We start from the raw sequence: 19035 nt of genomic DNA, 5'->3' as shown, positions 1-19035 counted from the left end.
GTAAGACCAGGCCAGGTTAGTCAAGGCGTGAATGCGCGGTGGCTTCGACTATACTTGTCTTTTCCTTCGTGCATTCATTTATGAACTGGATTTATTTATTTACTTATTTTTTTATTTTTTTATTTATTTACTTATTTATTTATTTATTTATTTATTTATTTATTGGTCTTACTTGCTGCAACAATACAGAAAACGCTGCTCTTCTTGACAAAACTAAAGAGACTTAAGCGCAAGGACATATAGGGACAAAAGAAGACACGGTAGACAAACCGTGCCATCTTGTGCTTCCTTGCGCTGAACTCCCTTCAGTCAAGATGTCCAACAAGCTCACATCACTACCCTTGTTCTATTCAACAACCCGTTATGTACTTGAAAATTACCATCACGAGTTCCCAGAGTGTGGTCGGCGCGGGGTCCGGAAGACGACTTCGGGGTGTAACCTCGATTTCGCACCCACATTCTTTGCACGCCAGAGTCAGCGTTTTCCCACCCGCACATGTCAGGCCCTTCGAAGTCACAGTGCCCGTTCTCGGGACATTGCCCTTCACTAAGCGATATGTCGTCAAGTCCCACCGCTACCAGACCGCCCTGTTCCACCTCGGCTGTCAGGAGAACCTGCGAGCGTGCGGGACAGAGGGCATGAATCAAAGGTTAACCAATCAATCTGTTGTATTTCGGAAGTTGCTATTTTGCAAGCAGATGGCAGTTTTGGAAACGCTTTCATAGTTTTGTCGCGCCGAAAGCTAACAGAGAGAGCATTAGAAATGAAATAATATCATAAGAAGCATCAATTCTAGAGTGAAGGGATAAACTTAAATATGGCAGAAACTTGGGCCGGTTGGGGTCGCATAGTTCATATTCTGGAAGACCAGCGCTGAGACGAAATACGCAAAGAAAAACGCGCAATGTGTGCGTCGTTCTTCTCTGTGTAGTTCGTCTGAGCATTGGTCTTCGAGAATTTGAACTATGGAGGAATAAGTTAAGAAGCTGAACCACTGGTGCAGGCAATGACTGAAAAAAAAATAGCGCGACCATAATGAATTGACTAATGCTTCGTCGTACATCTTCAACACGTAGTTTCAAACATATTACGCGCTGCTAACGCATAGGTGTTCTTGAGCGTGGCGCACGGTGCCATACAAGCACAGTACTGGAATATATTTTAAGCAGAAAACTTGGAAAACAATACCGCTTGTTACTGCACCTACTGAGAGATAGTTAAATATAGCAAATTCAACTGAACTGCTCACTTTTCCTGACAGATTTCATAGCTGCGATGCACATAAGAATTTTCCCGATAGTTACTAATAAATTATTCTTCATATAATTTCGCTAATGAATTTTCAATATTTAACTGTAAGGGACATGTGAAGTCAGCCAGTTCTCAAAGTACAGCGTTTCGCTAAAAAAATCGCACATTGCACCAGTTTCTAGAAATAAGTATTCAGTATCTCCAACGAAATGCATTGCTGTTCCAGTTAATGTGGGAAAATGCAGTATGGAGAAATGCTGTCTGGAACAGCAGTGCGCACCTTAAGACAAGATTTCTATTTACTCATGGTGGCTTACTGGGGGTGGCTTACTTTCGGGTATGACCTCCTACTTCGCTATGGTGGTGCACTGCTTGTTACGAGGCGTTCTTGTATTAAGAAAGATTTCTGCGCCGTCATCGCCAAGTCATTGTGACATCCCTCTCCCCAGTTTCTTTTCGATCAGCATTGGTATTTTGTCTTCGTCCTTCGACATAAATTGTCAATGCGCTAAGAACTATTATCTTGCCTACCTCACTTCTAGGGATATATGGGTGACACTGGCGCTCTGATCAGAAGCTAGGTCCACCTACGGAACGGATACTCTGGCGCAAACAAGACATGTCTCTTCTTCACGCTGCGCGAATGCAGCGGCATCTGATGCCTAACAGCGTAAGCTGTCTTGCGCAAATAACTGACCCACTTAGTAGGTGGCGCAACATCACTGGTTGACAAAAATGTAATTTGGCTAGTGGCTATGGCTATCTACTCTATAAAAGCTGTAGGTATTACATGACGCACTATTTATTTCAAAGCTTGTTCGCTGCTTTTAATTCATGTATTATCACTTGAGGTGTGCGAATATTCAAAATTTCGAATACGAATCGAACAGCCATTTCTATTCGAATCGTATTCGATTCGAGAATTCACTATTCGAAGTTGTTGAGTATTCGTCGTCTACTGGATCAAACTCTGGTGCATATGGAGACTACTCTCAATGATTCTGTTGCAGGAAAGCGGCGGCTGTTGTGCAGACGCGCCAGTTCCTGAGCGAAGGCATGGAGGAGATTACTTATGCACAAGAGTTACCAGTTGCCAAGTGATCATGTCTCGCTTTAGGCATCCTACGCAAATGCTGTCTCAATTTAGGCAGAGAAATTTATTAGTGGGCCGATCTAACCATGTTTGGAGTTCTTGAAAACGATGCGCTGTGCTCTAGTAATTAACTCTTATGAACTAGCACTGCAATCTACTACACGCATCTGATGACGCGCTGTTTCTTTGTTCCATTACTGTCGTTGTCATTGTGCGCGAGATACGGTGACATTTCCTTTGTTTCACATTTAAATGCTTCTCGGTTGATCTGACATCCAGTTGTTAACGGTTTGGTTCACACTTTGCACTGTAAAACGCAATCAAGCGTTCATCGTCAATCGCAAGCTGTCTAGGGGCTAGGGCTTTACAAGGACTGTAACATCGTTTTCGTAGTTTTATACATCGTAGACGCACGAGACCAACATCCTAAGATCTTCTCTTGACTGAAGAACCTAGCTGTCATCTAAGTTCCCTAAAGCTATCCGAAGGGCAATATTTTTATCTAAAATTTCGTTATTTGAACACTCCTAATTATACCTCATCGCTATTTTCTTCTCCATGCCCCTTCCCCAGCGTGGATTAGCCGGCCATCTCTGGCCGACCGCTCAACCTTTGTGTAAATATATTCATTCTATCTGTCTATTTTATTCGTGCGAGGCAATGCGCCAAATGTTTTGCCATATGTTGCGGTGCATTCTTCTTAGCTAAGGGTCCTCACCTTCACTTTGTTCGCCTTATGATATCGTTTTAACAACGTGATAATTGTGGAAGTAGTTATCATTTTATCTAATGCGGCTCTTCGTGTATAGAAAGAGTGAGCAAGTAAAGAGATAGAATATGGGGCAGCCAACCAGGAAAACATCCGCTTTGCTACCACACACGAGCGGAAAGGGGGCGAGGTATGGCTTTCCACAATGCAAGTAGGCGCCACCCGCCTACCCTATCTCTCTTTTTTTCTTCTTTCTTTTGGCATGGACTATTGGAGCGTCGTCCCCCTTGGGCCCTTTGTCGAATAAACATACATCTCGAAGAAGACTGAGCACTCTCAAAACAGTTTATTTGAGCCAGTTTGTGCAGGACCCGACATTGGCTCAATCAAATGCTGAATGAACCTACAGTTGTAATTATTTTTTAATGAAGAAGACAAAATGGGGCGGGCTTCGTTCTCCCTTTTGTCATGCTTTTCATAATCATCATCAGCACCATCATTACTATTTTCCATGTCCATTGCAGGACGAAGGCCCCTCCCTGCGATTTGCAATTACCCCTGTCTTGCGCTAGCTGACTTCAACTTGCGCCTGCAAATTTTCTAATTTCATCCACCCACCTAATTTTCTGCTGTCCTTGACAGCGTTTTCCTTCCCTTGGCACCCATTCTGTAACTCTAACTGTCCACCGCTTATCTGCCCTTCGCATTACATGGCCTGCCCAGCTTCATTTTTTTCCCATAATGTCAACTAGAATATCGGATACCCCCAGTTTCTCTCTGACCCATACCCCTTCCTTCCTGTCTCTTAACGTTACGCCTACCCTTTATCGTTCCATAGCTCTTGGCGCGGTCCTTAACTTGTTCTCGAGCTTCTTTGTTAACCTTCAAGTTTCCGTCGCATATGTTAGCACCGTTAGAATGTAATGATTGTACACCTCTTTCTTCAACGACAGTGGTAAACTCCCAGTCATAATTTGGTAATGCCTGTCGTATGCACTCATGCTCTTAGCGTCTTACTATTCCTAGTGTCCTTGAGACCGCTTATTTAGGAAACTATTAAGAGACAACCGTACACTTCTGTGCGTGCAAGGTAACGTGGTTACGGCACAAGACGCCACAAGACAGAACACTGCAGCATAGCCTGGTGCGCTTGGCGGCGCACGCAAATGACATTGTTCCTTGCACCGCTGTCCTTCATTAATTTTACCAGCTAACGAACGTTTCATCTTTTAGCCCGCCCACGGAGAAGCGGGGAGGGGGGGGGGGGTCGAAAGAGGTAAGGGAAAGATAGGGGAGCTGGAGCTTTGTTTGTTTGGCATGCTTTTCGTCAGCATGCGAAGCTTGTATGTTTTTCGTTTCTTGTTGTCGAAGTGATCGATTCGTCGGTCTATTGATCTTAATGCGTCTACTCGCCTCGTGCATCGAAGCCGACTTCACCGTTGCACTTGCATACCGCCATCCAGTTGAGGGGATCCCGAACAGCACGTCCTGCAAGGTAGGCATCGTGCTTCCCGGTGCTCGTACCGAAACGTTCAGGTGTCCTACACCGGTGCCATCTACGAAGTACCACAGAGTCAGGCAGCGCCCCTTCGTTGGCGGCTGGTCAGGTAGGACCAGTGTTGCTACGTAAGGAGAATCTTGTTTTGGCTTCTGCTCGTTGAGATGTAGGAGCAAGAAGTGGCCTCCTGAAATCGTCATAGACTCGTAATGAGAAAGGTGAACGGGATAGAAATGAGAGGTTTGATTTTAAATGATAAAGTTTCTTCAGTACAACCAGTTAACTTTGTTATGGCTTGAAGAGACCAGAAATAACTTCAAATATTTATTCCTATTTATTTCATTTGTTTTAGGTTTGCCCCTAGATTATTATTTTCTTTTGTCACACGTAAGGTGCTCCTGTTCACCGTTTTCTTCGTCTCTCTGGTAAGTGTCTTTTCAGGTCATATGAAACTTGATTGATCTTTTGCACTATTTTTGCTCTGCTAGTTAAACGACTGTTAAATAGCTCTGCTATTTAACACTCGTAGTTTTTATGTTGTTCGTACGTCTCTACAGCCGTTAAATGCGTGGCTGAATAATAAAAAAAAAAACATGCGACGGAGTACAGCTTCCGTTCTTTTTTTTTTTCTTACAAAAACAAAGGGCAAATTAATGATGATTAAATGCTTCCGCGTGAACTTTGTATTATTTTCTTCTCCTTGTGATAGATATGCATTTTTGATGTGTAAAACGGGGATTAATTTGTGCAGGGATTAATTTTATGACCATCGCCTTCGAAACAGGGCGGTAGCTGGGGAGCTACAAAGCTCACTAATGTAACCCTCCTGCTGAATGTATCACCGGCCCTTAAAATCCGTGGTCCCCCCCCCCCCCCCCCCCCATGTTAACAAACCATCAAATCTTCAAGAAATTTATTACCGCAAAAAGTTTGCCTTTTCGTTCCCACGTGTTTACGCTCTATGCATTTACGCGACGGATACTACTGTTGGGGTCTCGGTGCTGACGCCCGTTATTGCCAATGGGTCGCAAGCCCCAAGGGTAGCGTTGGCCTGGCGGCCTGGGGCACTGGAAACATCCGAAGGTCCCGGCAAAGCAAGAGTAGTCTGGTAACAGAACAACTTGTTTATTCTAACATAGCAAAAGAGCGGCCGGTCAGGTCGACCGAAGTGGAGAGACGGGAGAGCACGTAACTCAACAGTACAAATCGGAGCCTCTCTCCTGGCGTCCGGGGGCAGCTGCTCTTATACTCTCGGCGTCGCGGGCCAGAAGGAAGGTCACGGGATGAGCCCACGACACGGCGGAGCATGAGCCCACGACGGCGCGCACGGTCGAGCCGAGAGACCTGCTGAACCGAGTGTAGTGACGCATCGCCAACCCGCCGACGGACAGACCTGCTGGCTCCTCACTTGGGGAGCTCCGCTCCCCGGCTGCCGCGCTCTGACAAGCGTGGGCACACACACACACACGCACACACGAAGACACGTGGCACTGAAACACGCTTGAACACGCTTGGCGGGGAGGCGTTGCGGCGGCGTCGAACGGGCCAAAATGTCCGCCGCTTTGAACGAAGCCCCGGCGTCCGTTGCATCCGCGCCGGCATTACCGCGCGTTGTAGGCGAAACGTAACAGACCGCCCCGCCGGGGGAAGGAGATCCCGATGGTCAGGGGACTGCATCCGCTGTCCGGAGGGATGTCGCTCGATGATGCTCATAACCGAAGTCGGGCGTCCTTTGGCGTTTCTTGAGCGCAGCGCACAGAGAAGGCCTCGTTCTCACGTTCAGGTTCACACAGGACACTGCAAAGTGACTTCGGGAGAGTTGACATTTTTGTTCTCGTTTCCGGCAAGCGTTAGAACTACGCCGAAAGTCAACCGCTCAGTCAGCAAGCACGGCACAACCCTCACTAAGCCCTGCCAGGCTCTTTCCCCTTTTATACTGCTGCCTAGTTCCTTACAGTAGTTTAGCAGCACTCAGAACGCGTCCACAAATCGGAAAATTGCATTAGAAAGCACATCATCACTTTGAAACACTACACAAAAGCAATAAGTTAAAAATCCTGCCTCAGGAAGAAAAACATCAGTAACAAGCAATTTTGAGGCTGATTCCCACGTTAGGGGCTTCGACTTAAGCCATCGGCGTTACCGTTGAGACTCCCCTTTTTGTAACGCACCTCAAAGGAATATTGTTGCAAAGCGAGGCTCCAGCGCAGGAGGCGGCCATTTTTGGGAGAGATGGTCTGCAGCCATTGGAGAGGGCAGTGATCCGTTTCAATGATAAACCTCGAGCCGGCTAGGTAACATGACAATTTCTGAACGGCCCACACGATACACGCACACTCTTTCTCGGTGGCGCTATACGCCTGCTCACGACTCGTCAGCTTACGACTAGCATACAGGACGGGGTGTTCTACTTCTCCATTTTCCCGCTGGCACAGTACAACGCCCATGCCTCGCTCACTAGCATCACACTGAACAACGAACCCTTTTGTGTAGTCGGGCGATCGTAGCACAGGCTGGCTTGTTAGGGCGCTCTTTAGGGCGCTAAAAGCTCTTTCCTTTGTCTCGTCCCAGACGACTGTTTGCGGCTCTGTCTTTCTTAGAGCATCCGTTAGGGGAGCCGCGATATCAGAGTACCTGGGGATGTACCTCTGATAGTAGCCGGCGACACCTAAGAACGACCGAATATCGGTCTTCGTGCGCGGTTGCGGGAAGTCTCGCACAGCGGCCACCTTTATTTCAGAGGGGCGGCGACGACCCCGACCAATCACGTGTCCGAGGTAGACAACCTCGGCCTGTGCTAACTGGCACTTGGGAGCCTTGACTGTCAAGCCCGCATCGCGCAGGCGGGTTAGCACTGCCCGCAAGTGCGCCATATGCTCAGGCCAGGATGCGGAGAATATCGCTACGTCGTCTAGATACGGTAAAGCGAATTCTTGCTGTCCCCGCAACACTTTATCCATGAGGCTTGAAAAGCAGTATGGCGCGTTCTTCAAACCAAAACTCAAAACTTTAGGACGGAATGTCCCCATTGGTGAAATGAACGCCGCATACCTACTAGCCTCTTCTGTAAGTGGAACCTGCCAATAACCCCTGACAAGATCTAGGGTGGAAATAAACTGAGCGCTACTCACTCTCTCAAGGCGCTCCTCGATGTTAGGGATCGGATAAATTTGATCCTTAGTGATGGAATTAAGCCTGCGGTAGTCGACGCAAGGACGAGGTTCCTTGCCCGGTACCTCAACTAAAATCAAAGGGGAGGTATAATCACTCTCACCCGCTTCAATAACACCGAGCTGTAGCATTTTCTTTACCTCAGCCTCCATAATATCGCTCTGGCGGGGTGACACCCGGTACGCCTTGGATCGTACTGGCTCTGGGGAGGTAAGTTCTATGTCATGAGTAAGGACAGAAGTCCTACCAGGCCTCTCAGAGAACAGACCTTGAAACTCTTGTAAGAGCTGGTGTAGTTCGGTTTTCTGCTCAGGCGACAGCGATGCTTTACTTATTAAGTCACTAATGACTTGATCGGTGTCTTTCCTGTTCGTCACTGAGCCTAGTCCCGGAAGCTCGACCGGAAGCTCTTCGGGAACGTTTACCATCATGCACACCACTGCTTCCCGTTGCTTATAGGGTTTGAGCAGATTACAGTGGTAAACTTGCTGTGCTTTCCGCTTTCCTGGCAGACTCACCACGTAGTTAACGTCCGACAGCTTTTTGAACAATCCGTGCTGGACCCTCCCACTGCACGTCGAGTTTGTTCTTTAGCGATGTGCGCAATATCATGACCTCATCGCCCACCTCAAAACGACGGGCCCTGGCTGTCCGATCATAATAAACCTTGGCCCTCTGCTGGGCCTCTGCCATTGCTTCACCTGACAACTCCTGTGCCCTTCTTAAGCGTTCGAGGAGCTTAAGCACGTACTCTACCACGACTGGGTCGTCGCCCCTGCCTTCCCATGATTCTCGAAGCATGCGAAGCGGAGATCGCAGCGAGCGACCGTACACCAGTTCAGCTGGCGAAAACCCCGTAGCCGCATGCGGCGCGGTCCTTAATGCAAACATCACTCCAGGCAGACACAGCTCCCAGTCAGTTTGATGTTCAAAACACAATGCTCTCAACACGCGCTTCATGACGGAGTGGAGCTTCTCAACGGAATTCGACTGGGGGTGGTGCACTGAGCTGTGTAACAGCCTTACCCCGCACCTTTCGAGAAAGGCTGTCGTCAAAGCGCTAGTAAACACTGTGCCCTGATCTGACTGGATTTCTGCAGGAAAACCAATTCGCGCAAATATGGACAGTAGTGCATTGACTATCTCAACTGAGCTGAGTTCTTTAAGCGGCACTGCTTCAGGGAACTTTGTCGCTGGGCAGATCACAGTCAAAATGTGTCGGTACCCCGTGGCTGTTACCGGCAGAGGTCCCACTGTATCAATAACGAGCCGTCTAAAAGGCTCCGTAATGATAGGTACCAACTTCAACGGCGCCCTCGATTTGTCCCCTGGCTTGCCCACCCGCTGACAGGTGTCGCATGTCTTCACAAAGTGGTCTGCGTCCCGAAAACACCCTGGCCAATAGTACTCTTGCAAGAGACGGTCCTTAGTTTTCTTAACTCCTAGGTGTCCGGACCACGAACCCCCATGCGACAAGCGCAACAGATCCTGACGATAGCATTGAGGCACGATCAGCTGATCGAACTCCACTCCCCTGCGGTCTAGATACTTCCGGTACAGGACCCCACCTCTTTCCACAAAGCGAGCATTTTTCTTGGCGATACCTTCCTTGACAATGCAGCGTATGTTTTCTAGGCTGCCATCCTTCTTTTGCTCGGCTATCAAAGCCGACCGGCTGACTTTTAGCAACCTGTTAAGTCCGTCTGACGTAGGTGCGATGAGCAAATCTGGAGACAGCTCTTCTAACTTTCCCGTGTCGGGATTTTCCTCTCCAGTATCTGGTGCCTTTAACGCTACAGGCTCAATTTTATTCAGTTCGGGCGTGCTCTGAATACCAGCTTGCTGCGCCTCTGACCCTTTCTCATCGTTCAACAACGTCGGCCCCGCAACTACCGCCTTTGCAGCGAGCTCCCGAACCTTCGATCTGGTTAAGGCCTGAACGCTAGCCTCACCAAACAAAAGCCCCTTCTCGCGCAGGAGGTGATCGGACCTGTTTGAAAATAAGTACGGGTACTGGGGGGGCAGCATAGATGACACTGCGGCCTCCGTCTCAAGTGCTCCGAAAGGTCCTTCAATAAGCACTTTTGCTACCGGCAGACACACGCTATGAGCTTCCACTGCTTGCTTGATCCATGCGCACTCGCCCGTGAACATATCGGGTTCTACGTAAGAGGGGTGAACTACATCCATTGTAGCTGCGGAATCGCGAAGCACTCGGCACTCTTTCCCGTTCACGAGGAGGTCTCGCATGTAAGGCTCGAGAAGCTTCATGTTCTCGTCAGTGCTGCATAAAGACAAAAACACGACTTTTGTTTTTGTTTCTGGACACTGCGCCGAAAAGTGACCCGGCTTCTGGCACGTATAACAAACGCGCGCTTGCCTCGTCTCGAACCGCTTTCTGCGTTCGGCTTCGGTTGCCGCCGTCTCCGTACGTTCGGTCGGACTGCTTTCACTCGCATCCGAACTACGTGTGTCCCCCTTTGCTCTCATGGGCGTGAACTTTGGCCTCTCAAACTTGGAGCCAAATTCACCCTTTTGACCGTCCTTAGCTCCACGAGCCCGACGCGTCACAAACTCCTCGGCTAGCTCAGCGGCTCGAGCCACCGTACTAACGTCTGGCCTATCCAAGACCCAGTACCGCACGTTCTCAGGTAACCGACTATAAAACTGTTCTAGCCCGAAACACTGCAGAACTTTCTCGTGGTCACCAAACGCTTTCTCTTCTTTGAGCCACTCCTGCATGTTTGACATAAGCCTGTACGCAAACTCTGTATATGACTCACTTCTGCCTTTCTCGTTTTCCCGAAACTTCCGACGGAACGCCTCCGCCGACAGCCTGTACTTTTTTAGCAGACTCGATTTCACTTTGTCGAAATCCTCTGCCTCCTCTCTCTCCAAGCGAGCGACTACGTCGGCCGCCTCGCCGGGTAGCAAAGTGAGCAAGCGCTGTGGCCACGTTTCCCGAGAGAACCCCTGCTTCTCGCACGTTCGCTCAAAGTTAACCAGGAACAAACCAATGTCCTCTCCAAGCTTAAACGGCCGCATCAGGTCAGTCATTTTGAACAATACTCGTTCTCCTGCACCGTGTGCCTGACTTCCATTACGAGCGCGTTCCATCTCTAACTCGAGACGCTTCATTTCCAAAGCGTGTTCGCGCTCTTCTTTTTCTTTCTGTTCTTTTCGTTCACGCTCATCTTTCTCTTTCTGTTCTTTAAGTTCGCGCTCCTGTTTCTCTTTTTGCTCTTTAAGTTCGCGCTCCTGTCTTTTTGCCGTCTCCCTCTCCTCAATGGTCTCAAGGCATTCCGACAGCTCGTCATCCTCAGCTTCTAACTCAAGAATAGCCCTTAGCAGTTCTGGTTTTCTGAGTTTGTCTGAGACATCCAGACCCAACTCTCTTGCAAGCTCCAGCAATTTCGGTTTGCGCAACGACTTCAAATCCATGGCTGCTCTGAATGCTGCTTTCTCTACTGCCTACTATTGTCTTGCCGCAAACTAACCCGGCAGCAACGACAACCACAATTACCAGCTCTGTTTCTGACACTAACAAAAGCCTGGCAAAACTCAGAAGAAGAAAGTCCCGCACTCACCAAACCTCGCAGCCAAGACTTCAGCGCAGTCGTTCCGCTGCAGGCAACCAGTCATCAAACAGGGCTCGTTGCACTGCTCCCGGATGGTCGTTGTGCTGCTCAGCATACATTCAACCGCATCTCTTCGCTGCTGGCCTCCGTTGTCGCGATCTCACCACTGGCAACCAGATGTTGGGGTCTCGGTGCTGACGCCCGTTATTGCCAATGGGTCGCAAGCCCCAAGGGTAGCGTTGGCCTGGCGGCCTGGGGCACTGGAAACATCCGAAGGTCCCGGCAAAGCAAGAGTAGACTGGTAACAGAACAACTTGTTTATTCTAACATAGCAAAAGAGCGGCCGGTCAGGTCGACCGAAGTGGAGAGACGGGAGAGCACGTAACTCAACAGTACAAATCGGAGCCTCTCTCCTGGCGTCCGGGGGCAGCTGCTCTTATACTCTCGGCGTCGCGGGCCAGAAGGAAGGTCACGGGATGAGCCCACGACACGGCGGAGCATGAGCCCACGACGGCGCGCACGGTCGAGCCGAGAGACCTGCTGAACCGAGTGTAGTGACGCATCGCCAACCCGCCGACGGACAGACCTGCTGGCTCCTCACTTGGGGAGCTCCGCTCCCCGGCTGCCGCGCTCTGACAAGCGTGGGCACACACACACACACGCACACACGAAGACACGTGGCACTGAAACACGCTTGGACATGCTTGGCGGGGAGGCGTTGCGGCGGCGTCGAACGGGCCAAAATGTCCGCCGCTTTGAACGAAGCCCCGGCGTCCGTTGCATCCGCGCCGGCATTACCGCGCGTTGTAGGCGAAACGTAACACTACACAACTGTCCTTTAGTCTTCTCAACCGCCAGGTTCAACCACCTTTCCTGCGTTATGTTTAAATTTCAAAGCCTCGAGCAGGGCAACTACGTCGTCACCTATCCCTGACTGGATATTTCAATTTCAACAGGCTAACAAAACATATCAGTGCCTTTTGTGCTATTTCGACATGTTATGTGGATTTTTTACCTACACTGCCCATTTAATTGTCATAAAACGTTTCTGTTTAAAGCTCCTAGGCCCCCCTTCCTGCCGCCAGCGTCGGCGTAACCGAGCGAACGAGCACAACGAAGGATGAAAGAGCGAACGCGGAGGGCAGGAAAGGCGCGAGCAGGAAAGCAGAGGAGGGCATGACAAAAGCCTAAGAAGAAAAGCGTAGTGCGGCGACGATTGCTACGAGATGGCGCCAGAGTAGCGCGTGTCGTCTGGGGGGTCTGTCTGCGCCGGCTGCTGTGAATCGCGCCCACGCGTCACCCACGCGCTGCCTCTCGCAATCTCAAGGTTGGCGAGGCAGTGGCGCCACAGTTCGCTCCGTTTGCAACGTGCTGCACGAGACACATTTTCAGCGCCAGCCAATATATCGCGAAACGAAAACACGTATCGAGCTGTGCTCAAATTTCACGTTAAGGAATATCGTAATCGTCGATGAAATTTATTGCATTCTTTACTGTTAAATGTTGTTCCATAGCTAGTTTCTGCATCGCACCTATCCATCATGCTGTTGCTGCATTTATGACATCACGTTTAACACCCTTTTCTCTACCATTGTCCAGCGCGCTAACATAATTAGCTTTCTTATTTCCTTCTCCACTTTGAGTGAAAATTTTTCCTGTACAAGTAATATAGCCTAAGCTGCCAGCTATTTATAATCATATTCCTCGGTCGTCTTACGAACAATTCAGGTTTCATGCACCCCCTTTTGACGAAAGCAACTATGAGCCACAAGCGTTTTGTGCGCGTGCGTGTGTGCGTGTGTGCGTGTGTGCGTGCGTGCGTGCGTGCGTGCGTGCGTGCGCGTGCGTGCGTGTGCGTGTGTGTATACGAGAGCGCTTACGGAAATTTTCGTTAGACTAAATGCACAAACCGCTTCCCGTATTAACACATTTAGCACGCGTCATATAATTAAATATATTATAAACATATTACTGTGTACTGAGATTGCGTCGTAGCCTTCGTTAGAGTACTCACCGTGAAAATCTCCGAATGTGTGGTCGCTGTACTGACTTGCGAGTGCATCCTTACTTCCCCCTGCCAGTCGCCACTTCCCTCCTCCTGTGCTGTCCACTTGGAAGCCGCAGAAACCGTCACCTTCAAAGTCGCACAGGGAGCCAGCTGCGGAAGGCCATGAAGAGAGTGTAACTGTACTCCTGAACAATCCCTTTACGTGGGAACCACACGACGGGACCGTTTGCCGTTTCAGTCGGTGGATGAGCCTGACGTAGCTGAGGGCCACCGAAGCACGCCTCACACGATTCGCTGCACCTCAGCCACGTCACAGTCGTATGCTGATTGAATCGGCGGTCCGTCTCGTCGTGTGAATCCAGCTTTAGGCGACATTTCGGATGACTTCGCGCAAATATATCGTAGCTGCAACGCCGTAAATGCAGAACGAAGTATGGAATATTACGACAAAACTAAGGCATCACGCGTAACGGGAGACAGACGCGAAAATCTAGATGTTTGTTACATACATACGTAACAGGAATACAACGCGTTGCTTGTTTTAGGAACCTTAGTTATGGTGATTTCATTCGGACCTTGAAGCCCGCTTGGATATATTAAGTTTTGCAATAGGTTCGGAATATCCCCTTATCGTGTCTTAGGCCATAAATGATACGTGAGGTCATTTCTTTTTTTTCTGTGTTTTTTATAATCAAGTAGCGCGCCTTGAGCAAAATTCTATAAACTGAAATACTGCGGTATAATAAGCTGATCTTGGTATCCAATATAGGGAATGGGATGTTACAGCTACCACCGTATTGCATCCAGTGGAGCACTACACAGATAAGCACGCCTTACGATCGTGCGCCGGATAAGTGTATTTATTCTAATACTATTCCCTGTCGTGTTTCGTCAGTGGTCCGAGCGGTGCTCCGCCCATGTTATCATAGGGGTCGGCCCGCTGTGAACGGTGTATAATAAAGGAACAGAATCGACTGAAAGGAATCCTCACATTATAGCAGCTGCGGATCGATAGCCTCACTGGTGCTGCCCCTTACCGTTATGTTATACACATTCCCTTTCTTTTGTTCATTGTCGAAAATGCGCCCAAAGTCTTGAAAGAATATACGTAATGTTCCCTTACCAGTAAATCACATCGATTGATCAACGCCTTCCTTAGCTTTTGCATGTATTCGCTTCATTTTGCTCACTCCATTTAATTGAAACTATAGTTTCAGTTAATTGAACCCCTAAGTAGCACTTACTTTGCGGCGTATAGTTGTATCAAGGTACGGCCCCCTATTGGCGAATAACTTAAGTGATGTCCATGTTCAGCGGACTTCTACTATAACCTTTCGCATTTCTGCCGTTTTCTTATCGCAAACATCGCACAGTTTCAGCACCACCAACCTGGATGCCTGCACCTCCCACTTGGAGCCACACGCATCTGGTCGAGGGCGACCTCTGCCAGGGCAAGGTCTTCCTCCTGCTGCTGCACGTGCATGGCCAGGCGTTTCCCGGCGACGTCCTTGCTCGGCACGACGAACGATCCTCTCCGCCAAGTGCGGTCGAATCCCCGCTGCTGAAGCCAGCTGACTCGATCGATGCTACTTGAGTCTGCTGCTCTCGCGTAGTAAAGAGGCACTTTTCTATTAGTTGTATTAAATCCTTCTAAGAAGCTTGTGTGACCGGACCCCTTCATCGCCAATATTAAGCGACAGTAGATCTGAACCTCGGATCAGATTATTCTGTCGGCGTTTACACTTTTATAGTAGCTATAACTCCATCAGCCCGTCAAAGTACAACCAGAGTCATTCAATGCATTGGACTCTGGTACAACTCAGCACTCGAAAACCAACGCAAGACATTGAATTACACCAATACAATAAAGAAATTCAGCTCCTTTTCTGCAATGCCGAATGAATTAGTGGAATTTCCAACAATACTGTTGGATGTTGTTAGGCTCCTTGTCTTGATGACGTACACTGCGCGCGGCCCCTGCATGAATTCTGAATGGGAATTCTACGCGGTAAAGAAGATGAATACCGCCCTGCCCTGCAATAATATATTTCTCATATTCAGCCTGTTTCAACTGTGTTGGTGTGGTAGAGTGTGTTTCTTTATTCGAACTGGCTGCCATGCGGAATTATGAGCTAAATGAATTAAGAGACACGACTTCTGCTCCGAATACTGAAGCTGCACACATGCTCGCTCCTAAATCTGAAGCCTTGGTTGCGACGAATTCCCAGGCGAATCAGAAAGGACAGTAGTAGTATACGTCCGACTCACCATTTGTTAGACCCATGAGCAGACGCGCGGGTGCCAGGCTGTAGAAGAAGTACCAAAACTCAATACAGTAGTCTTGCCTTGAAGGTTGAAGCGGCGCGCTTGTGAGAAGGCTGCTAGGTGATGACGACTGTGGCGAGTAGTAAGCGTACTTTCCTGAAACATGTACAAGCCTGCATTTAATTTTTTTGCGGGAGCCAACGTCTCTAAAATCTTACGGCGCAAATAAACGTCAAGGGCGTGCTACTCTTACAACAGTTGGGAGTGTGTAACAGGTGTAAATCTACATAACTGTTTCAGCCGCACAACACAAATACATGAACGTCTAAAGGACAGTTGTCCTGCATAGTTGTTCCAGTTGGAAAGCTAGCACGTGTTATTACGAATGCTCATCGAACAAACGTTAATATATTATATATATAGCTGAGTATGAATACGGTCATTCTTCTAGCTTGGCGAAGACATGTGATGAGGATAGTGTCCAACGAAAATACCGGCGGTGCGGGAATGACAGAAAAATCCGGAGAGGCATCCCAATGATTTTCATGCGTTTAACCTCATCATGGTCAAAAAACGGGCCTAGACTGTAGAGCAGAATTTCTTAAAGGCCAAAAGGCAACACAAAAGTATCCATAAAAACAGAATCATGTGTCGAATAATGAACTACGTCGTATGCATTGCAGCCCTTTCTTCCATTCTTTCTTTCTTTCTTTCTTTCTTTCTTTCTTTCTTACTTTCTTTCTTTCTTTCTTTCTTTCTTTCTTTTTCTTCCTGCTCGTTTCCTTTGCTTTGCCGTATTTTTGTTTGTTTTGTGAGATGTGTGGTATCACTTTTAAACCGAACCGTTCCAGAGATTTCTTCCACCAAATCCACTTAATCCATACTGTCTTTGAAGCAATGAAAAGTGCTAGTGCTTTATTGACAACCACAAAATTGGTAGTTTGGCAAACATTCCGGCTATAGCGAAATTATTAAAGATATAGCACTAAATAAATGGTAAATATAGAAAGAACGGAATATCGAAAACTTATCACACCTGGCAAAAGAAGATTCAGTAAGAGCACAACTACATACAGAGAACGTAACAGGAGGAGGGGGAAATTATTTACAAAAAGGCATACAGAGCTCGACCTGAGCTATAGGCTTGATCTGGCCTGCTACTCTACAAAGGGCAACAGCGTTATTACTTATAACTACATTCTACTTGGATAACTGTTTCTTTTAAACGGAGTCACTGTTCTTTTAATAAAATTGGAGTGACCCTAATTTCTAGTGCAACTCTACCCTCCGAAAACATCTGCAGTAGCGTTCTGGCAGTTGAATTGGGGCGGTTACAAACCTGATAACCTAGGTAAGGACTATCGTACCAGCCAATGCGATCTTTCAATACCGCTACGGTCCTTAAGACACCTAGCTTGGTTGCTTCGACCACAAATCCCATCTCAACTTTTCGGCTAAAGCCTCGACCACCCGCAAGTTTCAGCACGTCAGCGTGCGCCAGCGCGCGCTTATGCGCTTCCTGTGCCTGAAAGTATCATGCGTAGGAACCAGGCGTAGGAAGCACATAAGCGCAATAGCGCATACAAAAGGACGCGACCTGCCCCTGTACGGAGGCGCGGGAGGGGGCTTGTTTGCGCGTTCCAGTCAGAAGCGGCGACTCGCCAGACTTAAGGAAATAGTCTTGGCACACCGTGGTGCGGCCTGTAAAGTTTTGGCCATGAAACAGCGCCGCCGCCGAAGAACCACGCGTGTGAGCACCTCCTCTCTGATTCTGTGCCCCGTTCCCCCGCTGAACAAGACGCCACTTATGGGCACAAATGCGCCCACTGACGCGTGACAGTGATCGGGGCTTCGCGTTTTTAATGTCATCTTCAGAAAATTGAGATAAACGGTACAAGCATACTCCCAAAGTATACAAGCTGTGGCTGAAGAGATCCAAATCTGAGTTGTGTATTCGTAATCCGACAACAAAGAAGTCGTTAGGACGGATGAACAAAGCAATTTCGCAGAATAATCTTCCGACAGTTCGGTAAAAAAATTTTAAGAAAATAAACAGCAAGGTTCAATTTAGTACCTTCCGGCGAACGGAGCTTCGAATCCACATGTGGGCCATCGCCCTTCAATATAGCTGTTCGACCAGACCGGATGAACCACATGCTTTCCGATTGGTTCCAAGAGCACAAATCCATGTCGAAGTCACAATCCCACGTGGTTGAGTTGCGGAATTCTTCTGCAAAGAATACGGCGACAAGTCGTGACACGGCAATGGACTGACCGGTTATAAAGTGAACACAGCTTTGAGACTTCATATTAGACAAATTCCACTCTGTCTTTACGACTGATAACTCAGTAATCACTGATTTTGATTTTGAACCACACCTTCTAATCGACAATGTATCACTGTTTCCTGGAGGTGTACTTAACTTAATCCTAAACTTAGACACTAAGAAGTCATGTGGTCCTGACGGTATCCCGACAGCTTTCCTCGTTAGATAATCCCTTTGGTGCAGAAGAAATCTAACAATCACCTTTAGCAAATCTCTCTAAACCACCGCCTTCCCTCCCACCTGGAAACTTGCTTCAATTTTCCCCTTATTTAAGTCAAGTAACGTTCAACTGTTATCTAACTATAGGCCCATCTCCTTAACAGCACATTCATGTAATTTCTCGAACAGGTCATATGTAAACACATTATGTAATTTCTTGAAACTAACAAATTGTTATGCGCTTTCCAGCATGGTTTTAGACGTAGCTTCAGTAGTATAACATAACTAACAGAATTCGTTCACATCGGCAGCTCTTTAGATATAGGTGACCAGATTGGTGCTATCTTTGTATTCTTTGCAAAGGCATTCGACACTGTCTCACACCCTAAACTTATGCACAAGCTGTTCGCTATACTAAAAACTGCATTCTTGGTTGGCTGGATATCGAACTTTCTTTCCTAGCGCTCACAATATGTACGTTTGAACTCTACTAACCTGTTTCTTCAGGGGTTCCCCAAGGCTCAGTACTGGGTCCTCTTTTATTCCTGCTTTATTTAAATGATCTCCCCCTACACACCTCAGTTATAACACGCCTTTTTGCAGACGATTGCGTTTTATATCACACAATTCAATCTCCAACTGATCATGTTGTCCTTGACAATCCTCTCGCTGACTTCTGTAACTGGTCCAAAACATGGCAAATAAAGTATGAACTTTTCCAAAACTGTCTCCATGTCCTTTGCGCGATGCTCATGTCCTTCCTTCTTTGCCTATGCCTTTAATAGTATTACCTTAAATGGAGTGTTCGAATTCAAATATTTAGGTATCCTACTAACACACGATTTGTCATGGTCAAAGCACATTCATGTCTCCTGTAACAAGGCCCTTAAAAAACTAGGTTACTTACATCATGCGCTGCCGTCTTGCTCCTCAAAAACTAAACTTCTAACATATAAAACCCTCATTCGCATCATC

At 47.9% G+C, this 19035-nt stretch overlaps 1 protein-coding gene across 2 annotated transcripts in view; it reads right to left on the bottom strand.

Moving 5' to 3' along the window:
• Positions 1-19035, bottom strand: part of LOC126548104 (MAM and LDL-receptor class A domain-containing protein 1-like) — a 272165-nt gene that overhangs the window by 73774 nt on the left and 179356 nt on the right. For both annotated transcript variants that reach the window (XM_055063643.2, XM_050196214.2), the window contains exons 61-66: positions 17649-17804; positions 15578-15730; positions 14699-14908; positions 13316-13459; positions 4468-4739; positions 381-615 (exon numbers count right to left, since the gene is read on the bottom strand). In XM_055063643.2, coding sequence (XP_054919618.2) covers positions 381-615; positions 4468-4739; positions 13316-13459; positions 14699-14908; positions 15578-15730; positions 17649-17804 — 1170 coding nt within the window. The remainder of the gene's footprint in view (positions 1-380; positions 616-4467; positions 4740-13315; positions 13460-14698; positions 14909-15577; positions 15731-17648; positions 17805-19035) is intronic.

The sequence above is a fragment of the Dermacentor andersoni genome, chromosome 1, assembly GCF_023375885.2.
Source record: "Dermacentor andersoni chromosome 1, qqDerAnde1_hic_scaffold, whole genome shotgun sequence".
Classification (NCBI taxonomy): Eukaryota; Metazoa; Arthropoda; class Arachnida; order Ixodida; family Ixodidae; genus Dermacentor; species Dermacentor andersoni.
Note: the sequence above shows the minus strand (reverse complement) of the source record. Positions and strands in the feature narration are given on the sequence as shown.